The 16,313-nt window shown below is 44.9% G+C and overlaps 2 protein-coding genes across 4 annotated transcripts in view; one reads left to right on the top strand and one right to left on the bottom strand.

The window, feature by feature from the left end:
• Positions 1 to 11,003, bottom strand: part of MASTL (microtubule associated serine/threonine kinase like) — a 31,748-nt gene extending 20,745 nt beyond the window's left edge. The window contains exons 1-2 of the mRNA XM_019531603.1: positions 10,593 to 11,003; positions 798 to 935 (exon numbers count right to left, since the gene is read on the bottom strand). Of these exons, the coding sequence (XP_019387148.1) occupies positions 798 to 935; positions 10,593 to 10,745 (291 nt within the window). The 5' untranslated portion in view covers positions 10,746 to 11,003. The remainder of the gene's footprint in view (positions 1 to 797; positions 936 to 10,592) is intronic.
• A 301-nt stretch (positions 11,004 to 11,304) lies between these two features.
• Positions 11,305 to 16,313, top strand: part of YME1L1 (YME1 like 1 ATPase) — a 40,141-nt gene continuing 35,132 nt past the window's right edge. For 2 of the 3 annotated variants that reach the window (XM_019531632.1, XM_019531616.1), the window contains exons 1-2: positions 11,306 to 11,475; positions 14,548 to 14,679. In XM_019531632.1, coding sequence (XP_019387177.1) covers positions 11,443 to 11,475; positions 14,548 to 14,679 — 165 coding nt within the window. In that variant the 5' untranslated portion in view covers positions 11,306 to 11,442. Of the gene's footprint in view, positions 11,476 to 14,547; positions 14,680 to 16,313 lie in introns of all 3 variants that reach the window. The other variant, XM_019531623.1, reaches the window with a different exon arrangement.

Below are 16,313 nucleotides of genomic sequence, written 5' to 3'. Positions count from 1 at the left end.
AGGGAAGTGGTGCTGGCTCCTACCCTGGGGATCTTTAAGAAGAGGCTTGATGACAACCTGGCTGGACTCATTTGAGTCCAGTCTTTTCTCCCGCCCAGGCGGGGGGTCAGACTTGAAGATCTACAAGGTCCCTTCCGACCTGACTTCTATGATTCTATGAAGTATTCAGAACTGAGTGGGGATGTTCAGAAATCTACACATTCTGAATTGACAATTTCTCTAGACATTGCAATGTTTCTATTCACAGTCTAAAAATTTGGGCTTCATATTGCCTTGGCAACATCAGAGCAATACAGTGATCTAGAAGTTAGTCTGAGGATGAATCTAGGGCAATGTGGGGACATACACACACATCTACTTCTCATATAGCCCATCTTACTCCATGCACCTGAAACACTAGCACAAAAACCATATACATTTTCTCATCAGTGATCTATACATGTTTTTCCATGTGCACACATTTGCAAATTCCGCAGACTGATCACATACATTTTTCTTTATTTTCATTTTGCACCAAAAACAATGCTAGGCATTTTTAACCAGGTTAATTGTCTAGAAATATAGCATTGATGGGGAGGGAGAGGGGAAAGGGGGACTGGAATATAAATACAAGGGAGGAGTTAAAAAGGGAAAAGAAGATAGTAATCCCACCCAAATATTTTGGTTAAGAACTCATTTTGGATGAAAAAGTTAATCCCTTATTGCCAGAAGATATTTTCAAACAGTGATTTCTTTAATTAATTCTGCACTATATTTTCAAGACTACAGTAAAACTCCATAGCCCTTTATTTACTCACCAAGTAGATGTTATTAGCTGACTGAAGTGAGTAATATAAGTGCACAACAAAGGGGCTTTTGCTGAGAGCCAAAGCATCTCTCTCTGCCTGGACCTGGTGAACCATGTTTTTATTGATCATATCTGCTTTTTTGACTACCTGAAAAAACAAAGTAGACATTAATTCAGGATAATACTCATCTTAAGAACACATGCATTGCAACAGCACAAATGAGAAAAGTTAGTTTCCTACATTAACTCTTTGCCAACTCACTGAAGCCCATGCTCCATTAGAACAGCTAAAACTACATTGTATAGATTACCCTCATGCTGGCAAGGGAAGTATGGTTTTGTACATGGACACCTATCTGAGAGGCAAAAAGTAATTCTGCAATATTAAAAAATTATTTATATATTCGTTTCTCAAATTAGTTTATTAATAATCCAAGAAACAAATTGCATATAAATGTTATTGCACGTGCCAAAAGAATCTTAAGTGCTGTTCACCAATATCTGCCCACCATATGGAAGCAACAGGCTTAACACAAACATAACTATTACAAGAGTAAGTTTATTAAAGAATCATGATCAGGAATAATTTTAAAACTCTGAGAAGCACAACAGATACTGCCTGGAATGCCTTAACCAGTTTCCTAATTTAATGTTTTAATAAAAGGTGTCTTAATAGAATTTTTGTGCATAACTATTTTTTCAAAAGGAGGCAAGATCAATAAGACTATACTTCTCAAAAACATATGGCATAGGTTAGTTAGAACGAAGATTCTTTGGAAAACCCAAACATTTTTCAGCTTGCATAACCAATGAATCCTGTGTTTAAGTGGCTTCAATGAATTCTAAAGATTGCTTTTATGGCATCATTTTTTTTGTGTGCAAGATTACTTATTACAAAAAAAATGTGCTTTTAATTTTATCTTCCAATACAAGGTAGCACTCTGAATGCCATTAAACTATAATATAGTTAAATACTTAAGAGTGACTAATTTCTGCTTATACAAGAAAAACAGTTACGTCAAATTCACAGTCAAGTTACCTAGCAAGTACTGGTCCCCTCAGGGGAGCAGAGGGAAAAGCCTTAGTAAATTTAAGCAACTCACAATAGAAAAAAAAAAAAATCTTTTAGTTGTGACCTTTAGTAACAATACCATTTTGAATCAAACACGTCTGTTGGTTGTGCCACCTATTGTCATTGTCCACCAAAGACCACTTACAAGGTGTTATCATATTGGGACTAACATACTTTTAGGTTTAATCTGCTAGTGGTGCTACAGCAATTGTTCTGGTTTACTCTAAATGCAGTAAGTTTAGTTGTAACAAAATGAAATCTATGCACACTGCTGTGTGATGGCACTTTCCTTGTTAATCCTTGGATCCACACAGCTCTACATTAGTTTGCATTAGCTTCTAGGCACTCAAAATAATAGTTAATGGTGGACTGTTGTGTTACTTTGCTTTACGCTGATTTTTCACACCATGTGTTCAGGATGTATGCCAGAAAGTACTGGAATTATACTAAAAGCTTCTCAATTCTTCTTGAATCAATTAATTTTGACAGCACCAATAAAAACTGTCATTGAAGTAAAAGGAAACAATGCTGAGCACCATGATCCTGCAAGTCATTAATACACTATGCATTTAACTCACATAATGAAATGATTTGACTCTTGGTTTTATACAGCTGTTAACGCCATGGCAGCATGGTTTATTTCCTCTCACCCCCATTAACAAAGAGAATAAAGTCAAGTAATGACTTCTATAGAAAGACCTGTGGGTCCCTTATCCAGTGGAGCACTGCCTAATAGGAGGGGATTACACTGCAAGACTGGGATGAGCAACAAGGGCAGCAAAATTTTAGAACAAAGGCACCACAATCACCACAGATTAGTCAGTAAGTACTCATTTTGGTTCTGGTTTTGTGATACTAGGAGGAGGGTGTTTTGTGCTGTGTTAAAGAGCTTGCATACAAGAGACTTGATTGTTTTAAATTTCTATGATGCAAAGAAACTTGTATTTGCTAGAACAAATGCATAGACTTTCACTCATCAGAAAATGAGGACCCGCAGGGCTATTTTGCTCCCCTTGCCTCCAGCTGCAATTCCTGCTCCTGCCATGCCATGCAGCACTGCTCTGGGTGGGTGGAAGCTTCAGCCCAGCACATGGAGATCTGGCTCCAGCTCCAGCTGCCTTTCATCTGGTCCCCTTGCCCAATGCGATGGAGCAGCCCCTGTGGGTGGAGCAGGTAGAACCTGGCTGAAAGCTGGAGCCAGAACTCCATGCACTGGGCAGAAGCCACTGTGCTGAAGCTTCCAACCCACCCAGAGCAGCATGGCAGGGGCAGGGGTGGCAGCAACAGCTGGAGGGGGGGAGGCAGAACAGACCCACTGGTTCTGGCCAGAGCACAGCTTGTGGTGCAGCTGCCAGGCTCAAGACCTGCCGGTGCCCCCGAGCTGACCCAGGCAGCCTGCTGCTGGGTCATCCCCACCCATGCTGCTAGACTGAGCTGTCATGGAGCTGCAGCAGCTAGGAAGGGTCCTTCCCCTATGGCCTGGCCCAGGCCAGCCCTGCCACTTCCCCAGCCTGCTGCAGCTCCATGACAGCCCCACCTGGTCTCAGCATAGGGAGCCAGGAGCAATCTGGCTGCATAGCTCCCACTGCCCCGCCTGAGCTGCAGTCTGCTGGGAAGGGCCCAGCCCCCACAAACCAGCCCAGGCTGGCCCCTCCATGTCTGCTCTCAGCAGCGTCTGCAGGTTGGGCTGGCTCAGTCCTACAGCCCCAGCTACAGGCAAGGTAGGCGGACCACGGGGCCATGTGGGCTGACTCTAGCCCTACCCCTGCCCCTGGAGGGGATGCCTGACAGGGGCTGCTCTGCCCTGGCCAGGCAGGCCCTGGCTGGGGGGGGCAGGGGGGGAGGTGAGCTATTAAACCCCACTCCCTCTCCTGCTTTGCTTCAGGCTGTGGATGGCGCTGGCCATACACCCTAACCACTGCTCAAGCAGAAAGCGGGGGGATGCCCGACAGACTGCTACATGGGGAATGTCTGTACACCACTGGCCAGGCAGACACCAGCTGCAGCCCCCCAGTGAGAAGGGGGAGGGGGCGTGGAAATAAATCCCCCTCCCTGCTCCCTTTGTCTCAGGTGCCATGGCAGGCTGGTGTCTGGCTACCCCCCAGCCTCGGCTCCAGCTAGAGAGCAGAGGGGTGGGGCCAGCCCTGCTCTCTGGAGCAGAGAGCCCAACCCAGTCCAGGGCTGCAGAGCATGCTGAGATGCTGGGGGACTCTGATTTAACATAAACCAGGAAGGGGTCTGGGAGAGAAGTTCCATAAACTAGTTTGACCCAAATCAGTTAAGTATGATATACTACATTCAACCAGGTTTATCTTCAACCAGTTTCAGCCATTTTGAAACTTGTTTATGTGCACTTAACTTCTGTTACAGGTCTAAACCAGTTTCTGATCACTTAAACGTCTTTATGTGCAACTTCTGTCCCTAGCTTGAGATAACATAGCAGTTCAGACACCACTGCTGCCAGGAGCTGCTTTGACCCCTGTCAAGAGGACAAGGCGGAAGTGAGTGGCAAGCCAACCTGACAACACAGCCAAACTGAAGGGAGGGAGGAAGGGGTTGAGTGGGGCCACCTGTGAAGGAGCAGCTCATTGCTTATTGATGAATCAATTCTCTTTAACCTCTGGCTATGGGTACTAGTCCTCCCTGGCACTTCCCCGATGCCTTCCAGTTCCTGCTGGGGCACTGCATGGCTTCCCTGACAGACTGCATTCTGGCCTGTTCTAAACAATAACTGGTAAGCTAACCAGTGATCACTGGGCTTACCCATTAAACAATTAAAGTATAACTTCATGGTCCTCTGCTATGAACTGAGTATTTCATAGTGCAGCTCCTTGACATTCTGCCTTTGCCCAGCTAGAGGAGCTGAAGAAAATAAAAAAAAAAAAAAAATGCAATTACTTGTTGTCTCATTCCATACTTGTAGTCTTCATAAAGGTAAAATATTTTTTCCCCCACAACTTTGACACATCATTTTCAGCTGCTGCCCTTGGTTCCTTCAAGATGGATAGCCATTTCCCAGTTTAATTCTCCACAACCCCCTATATCTTGGGGAAAAGCATTGGACTGTTGGTCCTGTATAAGAAATGGAATCATTTACTTTCAAGTGCCTGCATATTCCATTTTGAGAGATGAGAGTGCAAGAAGCAAGCAGCTTTGTAAAGGAGGAGGGGGAAAGGATATGAACATGAAAACTAATAGCTTTTTATGATATTGGTGAGACTTGATACTGTAGAAATATAACAGTATCAAATGTTTTACTCTCCATCATAAAGGGCAAACTGGGAGAGGGGCAGTTAATACCAAGCAGAAAGCAAGACAAGAACTAAGAGACACGCACTGAAATAATCAGGCAAATTAAAACAAGCAGAAGGAAGTTATGCGTCTGCAACATATTTGTTGCCACAGGACATTGTGGAGGCCAAAGAGCATAGAAGAGTCCAAATTCATGGAGGTCAGGTCTAGCAAGGGCTACTCACCATACCAGTTAGGGATGTATATTCAGACTTAGGACACCTCTAAATCTGTGACTGCTTGTGCTTAGGAGAGTGCGACATGGGACAGATCACTCTGCACCTCCAACCACCCTCTCCTTTTCCTGTACACATCTTGAGCATCTACTAGATGGCCCTTTGGTCTAACTCAATACAGCAGCTCTTATACTCTTAAGAGGTCCCTAGGTCCACCCAACAGTGTCAAACAACCAATACCCAAAAGTGGTGGTTTAAATACATGACTGCAGATCTATTGCAATACAGCACATAATATTTATTGGCACTGCAACCCTAAGGATAACAATAGTTTTCAGCAGGGTTGATAGGACGCTTCCTGAGTGGCTTCAGGACAGCTGTTGACAGCTAGGTCCTTATGCATCATCAACAGCTGTCATTCTTGCCTGTATTGGCAGTTCTCCTGTCAGACCCCCTGGTATAAGGGTATTATTCCCAGTTTGTTGGGATCTTGCAGTATAATCTTGATGGCTATCCAGGACATCTGGGTTCCCTGATGACACTTCTTACTAATTTAGTTTACAGCATAGGCAGAGAAGAGAAGCACTACCAGGTCCTGTTCTGGTCTTTGTAGATGCCTTCTCTGGGTTCATTCACTTTGACACAGCACTGCATTAACTTTCAGAGGTGTCCCCCTCTATTTCCAATGGCAGTGCCCTCTAGAGGTCTGCTTGCCAATGAGATGGGACTGGACTTGGAACACTCAAAACAAGGCAATCAAGTCCAGGATCTTTGAAAAAGCTAGGCACAAGTATTGAGGACACGACTGTTGCTTGGAACTAAAAAGACACACCCCTGGCTGCCCACCAGCTGTTAAACAGATATTACATCCCATTAAGTTGACTAGAGCAGCTGAAGGAACGCATACAGCAAGACAGGTCAATCCATGTGTGAAACAAGACAGTGTAGACTTAAGGCTGACTAGTTTGGAAATGGTTCAAGTACACCTTAGAAATAAATCCATTTTGCATTCACTTTGTATCAAGAAGGATAAGTCACTGCAAAGCTAAGGCACCAAACAAACTGCTTCAGCAATGAAAAATATCAAATGTTTGATATTCCCTAACAACAAATTCAAGGTAGAGGCTTTTACTGAATGATTTACACTAGCTACAATACAGAAAATCTAAACACATTATTGGATTTAAGGACATCATGAACATGTAAGCTATCAAGTTAAATGCTTAGTCCCAAATATAGCTCTCTGATTTCAGTGCAACCACATTAAAGCAGAAGAGATTTCAGATCAGGGCCCAAGGTAAAGAAATCATTCTATATGTAAGGATGATTCATCAACATACCAGCTGCGGACATAGCAATGCAACCATTGCAAAACACTATCAAATGGGAATTGTTTCACAAGCATGTGAAGTGCTGTGGCTCCAACCCCAGCATTCGTTGCAGTTAATGTATGGGAGGGAGTGCTTGCACCCATGCTTTCGGGGCTGAGGGCATTTTAACTTTTCTGCTTTGCTTCTTTCCTAAACATGAATTCAGTAAACTTCAACAGCCTGCAGTTAATCTAAACCTGCAGTATGCTTGCTTGAACTGGGAGGGATGTTGTGGGGTTAGTGAACTTCCAAAAGGCCTTTGGGCCTAGTATCCCACAATGGCCTTGTGAGGAAATCGGAGGATTGTGGGCTTAACTCTGAGACAGTCAGGTGGGTAAGAAACTGGCTACAGGATAGGACCCAGAGAGTGAACGAATCTGTGTCATCCTGGTGAGAAGTGGGCAGCAGTGTCCCACAGGGGTTGGTGCTTGGTCCAGTACTTTAACATCTTTATTAACAATTTGGACGTGGGGGTGAAGAGCTCACTGGCCAAATTTGCAGACAACACCAAGTTATGGGGGAGTGTGGTCACACTTGAAGATAGGCTAGATACAGGCGGACCTGGACAGGCAAGCAAGTTGGGCAGATCGGAACCTGATGAAGTTCAACATCGAGAAATGTAAAATGCTGCACCTCAGGACAAGCAATTCCCAACATACCTACAGGCATAGCAGCACCAAACTGACTAGCACCACAAATGAAAGGGACCTGAGGGTAGACGGTATGAATATGAGCCAGCAGTGCAATGCTGTAGCCAGTAGGGCAAATAATACTCTGGAAGACTACAAGTATGGATCAATTGATGCATCTCCAGCAAAACCGAGGAGGTGATTCTTCCGCTCTGCTCAGCATTGGTGAGACCGCAGCTGGAATACTGCATCCAGTTCTGGGCATTGCACTTTAACAAGGACATAGACAAGCTTGAGAGAGTTCAAAGAAGAGCCACCTGTATAATCAGTCTTCCTTGTATGGCTTGCCATGAAAAGACTGAGGGATCTGGGACTCTTCAGCCTGAAGAAAAGAAGGCTGAAAGGGGACCTGACAGCAGCTTACTGCTACACTAGGGGAGTACATCATGGGCTTGGAGAACAACTGTTCACCAGGGCACCCAAGGGGAAAACTAGGAGTAATGTCCACAAACTCCTGGAAGACTGATTCAGGCTCAACATTAGAAAAAAATTCTTCACAGTCAAAGTGTCCATACTATGGAATAAGCTCCCTCCAGAGGTGGTGCAATCACCTACCATGGAAATCTTCACAAGATTAGTGCTGGGGTCACCTGACCCCCAGTTCTTTCCTGCTTGGTGCAGGGGGCTGGACCCAATTCTTCCAAGGTCCTTTCCAGCCTTACAATCTATGAATATGAATCTATGAACTTGCACCCATGCTTTTGGGTTCCCAAGAGCTAGGCATGCATGATGTCCAGTAGGGAGTAAGGACACAGATATTTATAAGAAATTTAGCTTTTATGGATAAAAGAGCAGGGCAACAGTAAATAGTACCAACAAAAGCAGGTAACAGAGTTCTGACTCTGTATCAGAGCAGCCAAACTGCAGTAATTGGGGGTGGGGGTGCTGGGCAGGAAGAATGCAGTGTGCAATGCCTGGAGGACCAACAAGATAGAAAACAGGGAAGGCCTGGTGTTCATAAGTAACACTGAAGCAAATCAAAGTGAAGCAGTTCAGAGTAGTGCTTGATTTTCCAACTACATTTTTGAACCATTCTAGGTGGCTCTAAACCAGTTAAACAGCCTTGCATCTGCTTCAGATTTAAGCCACAATTAAACCACTCTAAGTGTCATGTGTTCATACAATGAATAATCATTTATATGCTTTTCAGTTTGTTTTTTAATTGAAAGCTGAACACTACTACATTCATGAGCAACCTAAACAAAGCGATAACAATGATGGTTTCTCTATATATTCCATCAGCAAAGATGGTCTCTCCCAAAAGCTTCATTTCAGAAGGTTCTGTCTTGGATGCCGATTTCTCAGCACTGCAAAAATCATACTCTCCATATTCTGTCAGCTGATGAGAGCAGCACTTGGCAATGTAAGATCCAATCAGTATAAATGAGGAAAACCACCCCTGCACCCAGCTGAACTGTGGCTTCACATTTACACTTCCCTTTGAGAAAGTTTCTCTCTCCCCTAGCTGTGCTGAGGGCCCAGATAGATGACTGACTATAAAGATTGCAATACAGAAACAAAAACATGGCAGGTTCTCATTTTACTACCTATTCTGATGTAAACATGATTTAAGCTGATTTTTTACTTTTATTTTAAGTAGAAGCAAAGCTCTATTCATTATTGTCATAGGGGACACTTAAATCAGTGATTCTCCACCTTTTAAACCAAAAGCGCTCCTGGTTCAACTCAAGGCTTCCCTCTGAAAATGCCAACTTTTTGTTTTCACTTCCTCTTTTTTTTCCCTAGTCAAAAAAAACCCAATTCCTCTGTTGCAAAGAGCTCAGAAGCAGCGCAGGGCCCAATGTTTTTAAGCCATGGACTCCAAAGTGAAACTACTGGATTTACCTGGTGAATCTGGTGCTCCCACAGCAGTGACATATGCAACACGCTCAGGCGCAGTGAGGAGAATGGTTTGTTCCTAACCTTCCCCCCAGCCCAAGGAATGGTTTGGTCCCCTAAGCAGAGTTAACAGCACTTAAGGATCCTCAAGCCCCAACATCGTGTGCAGATGATGCCCAACTTCTTCACTCCCAAAACAAGTGCTCCAGCAATGGCTGGAGATCTCACAGTAGCCAGAGGAAAAAGTATGAGGACACACTGAAGGCGACCTCAAGGAAATAGATGTCCATGCCAAGAGCTGGGAGGAACTGGCTGCTGACCAGCTCCAACACCACCACAACCTCAATCATGTGGCAGGTGGTTGGGAGGCCAAGCACCTCACCCACAAACCAGACAAGAGAGAAGGGAGGAAGGAAAACGAGAGGAATCCAGGTAGGCTGGTTGCCCCCGCCCCTGCCAAAATCCCTGCAAATCCCATGTATGGGGCTGTGGACTTAAAAGTCCAAGGTTTGGACTCTTAAGTCACTTCAAGACCAGTCTCTTAATTGTGGGAGAGCATCCTCCTAGCCAGGGACTGCCTACAGCCAGGACAACACCAGTCAGCAGTGCACAGTCCCCACATCACCCTTGGAAGGGCCTCCAGGAGGCTTAGGGTGCTGTATGACACCATCCTGCAGCTGTGTTGGTACGTGCAGACCCATGTGGTGCTCCCTGCTGCCTCAGATCACCTTGCCCCTGCTCCCACCAGCAGAGTGAGGGGCACCATCATGGCCTGAGGGGCAAGAGTACTGTGGTTTCGGAGTGAGGGGCACTGGCAGGGCTGGGGTCAGTGGGTCGGGAGTGAGAGGCAGCAGCACAGCTCAGGGGCCTGTGGCTCGGCAATGAGGGGCAACAGAATGGGCAGGGACAGGGCACCATGCCACTCCCCATCCTATCCCTGCCCAGGGGTAGGGCATGACAGGTGTCCTCTTTTTTGGATATGGAAATATGTGAACCCTAATACACCCAAGAGTTATGCAAACAACTGTGCAAACAAGTCTTCTTCTTATTTACTTTATACTGCTCAGTATAACTCACCAGCGAGTGAGTAAGAACCCGGTTAAAGTTGAAGCATTTTTTGTTTTGATGCAAGCCGTCGTAAGAAAGTGCTGAAGCAAACCCAGAAGTCGGTTAAGACTGTCCGAGAGTGACTTGCATCAAGCAGCTGCCGCAAAAATGATCGTACACGTTGAACTGAGCGTGCACCGTCCAGGGGTCGAAATGACAGCACTAATATGAGCACTACGTCACCCGCAGCACTGAACAGCGTGTCCAAGGCGTTTCCGTCCTCCCCACGGACGCCCCAGGCCGGGCCCGGCCATCGCTCACCTTGACAGCGTAGAGCCGGCCGCCCTTGCGGCCCAGGTACACCTTCCCGAAGGCGCCGCGGCTGATGGGCTTCACGATGGTGAAGTCCTCGATGGAAGGCGGTCGCGGCACCGAGATGCTCCTCGCGCCTCCCTGTGCCTCCGGCGTGCCCATGGCCCGACCCTGCCCGGTCACTGCGCTGCTGCTGGCAGCCGCAGCCCGCGCCAATTCAAAGCTAAGCCCCGCCCCAATGACGCCTTCGGCCAACGGTCACGAAAGGCCGAGTGCCGCCAAACCTCGCGAGCGCTCCTACGAGCACGGGAAACGTGGTGCGCATGCGCGCGGCCCTCAGCTGCCTAGGGGCGGCCTCGCCGGCCCCTTGCTATCCATGTTCCTTACACCCACGTGTACGCCCCCCCAACCCCAGGACAGGCGCCGCCCGAGGCTGCACGTGCCCTGCATCCGGCACCTTGCGGCTTCCGCAGCCGGAGGAAGGGGGGGCCGCAGTTGCGCTAGCCCGGAAGCTCGTGTCCAGCCGCCACACATTTCCCCCTTCCCCAAGAGCCGCCCACGTGACAGCCTCCCGCAGCAGTGACATACGCAACACGCTCAGGCGCGGTGGGGAGAATGGTTTGTCCCTAACCTTCCCCCCAGCCCAAGGAATGGTTTGGTCCCCGGGAGAGGACCGTAGTGGCGTCACACATTCGTTGCCATAGACCCGGTTGCAGGAGGACGGAAGTGGCGATATGTGCGACCCGGAAGCGGCCCCTGCTCCCGCTGCTTCCGGGGTAGGGGCGGTAGCGGGCTTCGCCGGTAGCAGGAGGCGGCCATTTTCTCTGCGGGCATTAAGCGCTTCGGGGGCTGGAGGAGGATGTTTTCCCTGTCTACCAGCGTGCAGCCCCAGGTGTGGCCCGGGCCGGGTGGTTCCTCCGGCGGGGGAGCAACGGGGCGGCCGTCAGCGGGGGCTGAAGTGGGGAGCGGCGGCTGAGGGCGGAGGAGGCCGCGTCTGGGACCTTCCCATCTCAGGGCGGTTTTTGGCAGGGGTGGTACTGGGGCCACTCTTGGGGGCTGTTCGGCGTCGCTGCTCTGGCGGCAACTTGTTTCTCACTATTTCGTCCACCACCAAGGTCTGGTCCTTCCCGGTGGGGCGTGTGGGGCTTCCTCGGGATCCCGCACTCCCTGCTTATCAAGACCCGTTTCCAGCCTGTGCTCCGCCAGTGGGGTGACGCACCATGGTTTTTTTTCCTTGCCTGGCCACTGCTAGGCCCACTGACTTCCCCAACTAAGTGACTTTGGCTTTGATTGCACAGACGTGGGGATGTTTGTGTGAGGGGGTCACGCTGATGTCATTTCTCCTTAGTTCCTGCTACCTAAGAGACGAGCCATAACATCGCACTGGTTGTTGGGCTGTTTTAGTTTTGCTAATAGCACTGTATGCTGACTCTTGGACCGGTTCCTTAATTTCAATTTATGCGTTATAAATAAATTGGCTGGCTTGAGACCTACTGGAGAGTACTTTATACTAAGCTGGTGCTTCTGTAATGGCTGTCTTAGTTTCTGCTACATTTAACTCTTCCCCGGCCCCCCTGTTGAGGAAGCACATAGTGGACAAAGCTATAACCATCTGTAATGTAGCTGGTCTTGGATTTACTGCTTCTCAGTTTCAGCACTTTCAAGAGCTATCTGTAAATCATCATTTGGCTGGAGAAAACACTGGCTCATAGTCTAATGCAGCGCCAGAAAAAAAATAAATCTTCAACTACAAACTGTTTTAGTTCAACTTGCAAAACGTTGCCCGAGCATCATTGGGGTCAACTTTCAACTCCAGGAAGCAAATAGGAGAGGGAATATATAGCTCATTTAATACTTTAGTTTAAATTTGCATGTTGATGCCTAATGCATGTGAGCAGGCCAAGCAACACAAAATACAAGTGGCCTAGGAAGGTTCCCCTGGACCAGTCTCTGAAAGGGGAAAGAGAGAACATCAGTGTCTAGTAATTTGAAGCTTTACTAAGTAAATATACTTTTATCTGAAATTGCACTAAAGTTCATCCTTCAAACAAAATGTGTGTAACCTTCTGTGATGCTCCTGTTACTGCATTTCTTCAGCATGCTCTCCTTGAAGTATAATACACTTTTTTTCTTTTGGCTCAGGCACAGCACAAAATGGGTTGGGCTGTGAGATTCTGAGAGAGAGAGCATCAAAATCCTGGCTTGGTAGACACCTCTAGATTTGATTTTCATCAATCTGTACCTCTTCATATGAGCCAAGTTGGCATGATATAATTTGGGTAATGAGCTAAATACACAACTCTTAAATGGTTAAAGGGGCAGTGTCAGGTTAAAGTCTAAGTTTGCTACTGCTTTATGTTTAAGGTTCTTGGGGTTTTTTTGGTCATTTTAGAATTCTGTTTCCTCTTCATCTGTGCTTTTTTTCTAACTATTGGAAATTTTCTAACTCCAGGGATTTTGTTTAATGAAACTGAAAATACCTTTCTTTCATGTCAGTTACAGTAATTTAGGTGTTACAACTAAGGTAAAAAATTGAAGCATGACTTAAACTGATAGTTCGTCTCCATTCTCAAGGATATCCTTAACCTTTTCCCATTGCAGTAGGAATCAACCATGGCAGCACATGTCAGATTATATCTTGGATCTTGTGCCCACTAGGTATGCTAGTAGTTGTTTGAGGTTGGAGCATGGATTCAAGCAGGACAGGATTCATTATATAAGACATTGAGACTAATACTTTGCACGACAAATGCATACTAGTCCTTTGACTTAGTTTTGTCCTGCCTTGTGATTCATGTATATGTTGATGTGCTCTGTGCTCACACCGGCAAGAAAATGCAAGTGGTATAACAGCCAGTGTTGTAGTATGGATGTTTTAAAAGTTGCATGAAAAGTTATTAAAACCGGGTTCTTTGTGATCTTGAAGGAATGATATTAATCTTGTAGACTATAGTATCTATTGATCTCAAAGAATAGGTAAACAATTTGTGAAGTTGACTAATTTAACATAATACACAGCTTTTTACTGTACGTAAATTAGCATAGGCCTTAAGAACCTACTGTGTACAGTTGGTAAATAAACTCATTGCAATTTCTGCTGCTAATTTTGAGCAAGATTATAAGATAAATCCAGCAGAAACTGGTACCATCTTCTAGGGGACTGTATGCTGTTTCACAAAATTCCTTTTCTTATCTGTTTTATAACAATACTCAATATTTCATCTAACAAATAACTTTTGCTCACTCATTTTAAAAAGTTTCAAGAAAAATAACTTCAAAGATATAAGAAGTCAGAAAATGTCAGCGGTCACAGTTTTCACTGATAGGCCTGCTTCGTGTCTTTCATGGGCCCTTTAACTATCTTGGAGATTCCAGTGACCCCTTACCCTACACAGTTACCACTAATATGACACACAAGTTGGTACCATCAGAAAAGTGGCAAAGCTACTGCTTAAAGACAACAAATAGATTATTGTTTCTTTATTTTCCATGATAATTGAGAAAATTTACATAAAAATAAGTAATTTAGTTTCAGAAAACTAATGACTGGTCTAAATGCAAATGGAGGCTGTTGCTTTGTTTGCAAGTTGAACTCTTGTCTCCCAACTCTGTATTTGAGGTTCTGGCAAATGTTATTACATCATTTAGGATCCAATCGTGGAACCTGGATCTGGTTTTCCTCTGGCAAACTTAGTGCAGCTAAGCTGTTTTGGGTACTTATTATTCTCTTTCTCTTTCTCTAAATCAAGATCTCTTCTTACCCTGTGTTCAGTGAACCACTGAGATTTTCAGTTGAAAAGCACTATATAAAATATAGAATGTTATACTTGTGGACTATCTGTCATGAGAATGTGTTTAGGTGTCTTGGTGAAAGTCTAAACCTGGATACCTGACTTGGTGAAAGATCTACACTTAATTTTTTATTATTTAATTTTAGATTGATTTAATCTTTAATTTCTTCCAGGTTACTGTTCCTCTGAGTCACCTCATCAATGCTTTCCATTCACCCAAAAGCTCAGCTACTTCTGCCAGCACAGCAGCTATTCACTCTCTACAAAAGGATACAGCCCCTGAACATGATGCCCAAAGTAGTAAGGTAATAGGAATCTTGTAGAGATCAGCATTTTTTGCATTTTGAATTGGGTCTGAAAAGTACTTGTTTAAAAAAAAAAAAAAAAAGTCAAGTAACTTGCATGTAATATTTAATACATCTTAAATGTGCATAAGATGATATGATTGTTATCTTCTGAATTCTGTATATGGTAATAAAAGGCCATTGAATTTATTTTTAAAACCCACCTTTTCTGTATGATTTTATGGTTCACTTTGATGAAACAATGTTGGGTTTGACGCAGCCTTTAAAGCAATAATGCTAACTTGTAAACAAAGTCATAAGCAGGAGTCTAAAGTTTAGATGTTGAGAAAGTATTGGAAACAGTAGGAAAAAGAATCCATAAGTTATGAACAAATAGAATACAAACTTTGTAAAAAAGAGATGTACTAAAGTACCGTAGCAGTTGTCAGGATATAAGAGGTAAAGTCCTTGCTTGTTAAGATCAACGACGTGACTAGTATGACTCGGGCAGTTTAAGAGGAAGGATTTGCTTCTGTATTTCAAACTTTCTTGATGACCTTGTAAAATGAAGAAAAGAAAGCTTGCTTGTAATAAACTTGGTTTTACTCTCCTTGCCAATTATTAGTTTGCTTTATTAGTATGCTTATAATAGTTTTGACTAGTTTTTTTGGTCTAATTAATTTCTTTTTATTTAATTAGTATTTCTTTTTGGCTCTTTTTTGTGCAAAGGCAAGTCTGTATTTATCTTTACCAAACTCTATGGGCACTTTTAACAAGTAACAGACAGAAAAACTTCTTGATGGGTAATTAGACTATAAAAAATAGTCCATAATGATTGGTCATTTCATGGAAATCACCTTGATTGTGCCTATTAGACTTTTCTTCTGTTCTCTCAATTTGTTCCTGAATTTTTTTTGGCATGACTGACATTTAGATTAAAACATGGGTTCATCAGTATGCTGATTCTCACTGAGACTAAAACTTTCAGAAGTACTTAATTTAGATTCCTAAATTTTCATGTCTTTATGGAAATTCAGGGCTATGTACCCACCAGCAATGTCCTCTGTACTCACCACTGTGTCCTGTTAGTGTTTCACAGCTTTCACAGACATTAGGGCTGAAAGGGACCTTGGAAGATCATCGAGTCCAGCCCCCAGCCCGAAGGGCAGGAAGTCAGCTGGGGTCATCGGATCCCAGCAAAATAAGCATCCAGTTTGCTCTTGAAGGTGTTCAATGTAGGTGCTTGAGCCACCTCTGATGGCATGTTGTTCCAGACCGTGGGGGCTCGGACAGTAAAGAAATTCTTCCTTATGTCCAGCCTGAAATGGTCTTGCAGCAGTTTATAACTGTTTGACCTCGTCATCCCTTGGGGTGCTCTGGTGAACAAACGTTCCCCCAGATCCTGGTGGTCACCATCAGATCACCCCTGAGCCTGCGCTTATCCGGGCTAAAGAGCCCCATGACTCTCAGCCTGTCATTGTAAGGTCTGCTTTCCTGACCTCTGATCATGCCTGTGGCTCTTCTCTGGACTCTCTCAAGCTTCTCCACATCCTTTTTGAATTGTGGAGCCCAAAACTGGATGCGGTACTCCAGCTGCGGCCTCACCAAGGCCAAGTACAAGGGGAGAATGATGTCCCGGGATTTACTTGACAAGC

Source organism: Crocodylus porosus, unplaced genomic scaffold (genome assembly GCF_001723895.1).
Source record: "Crocodylus porosus isolate Cpor-Errol unplaced genomic scaffold, CroPor_comp1, whole genome shotgun sequence".
NCBI classification, from domain to species: domain Eukaryota; kingdom Metazoa; phylum Chordata; order Crocodylia; family Crocodylidae; genus Crocodylus; species Crocodylus porosus.
The sequence above is the reverse complement of the archived record's forward strand: the minus strand, read 5'-3'. Positions and strand labels throughout refer to the sequence as shown.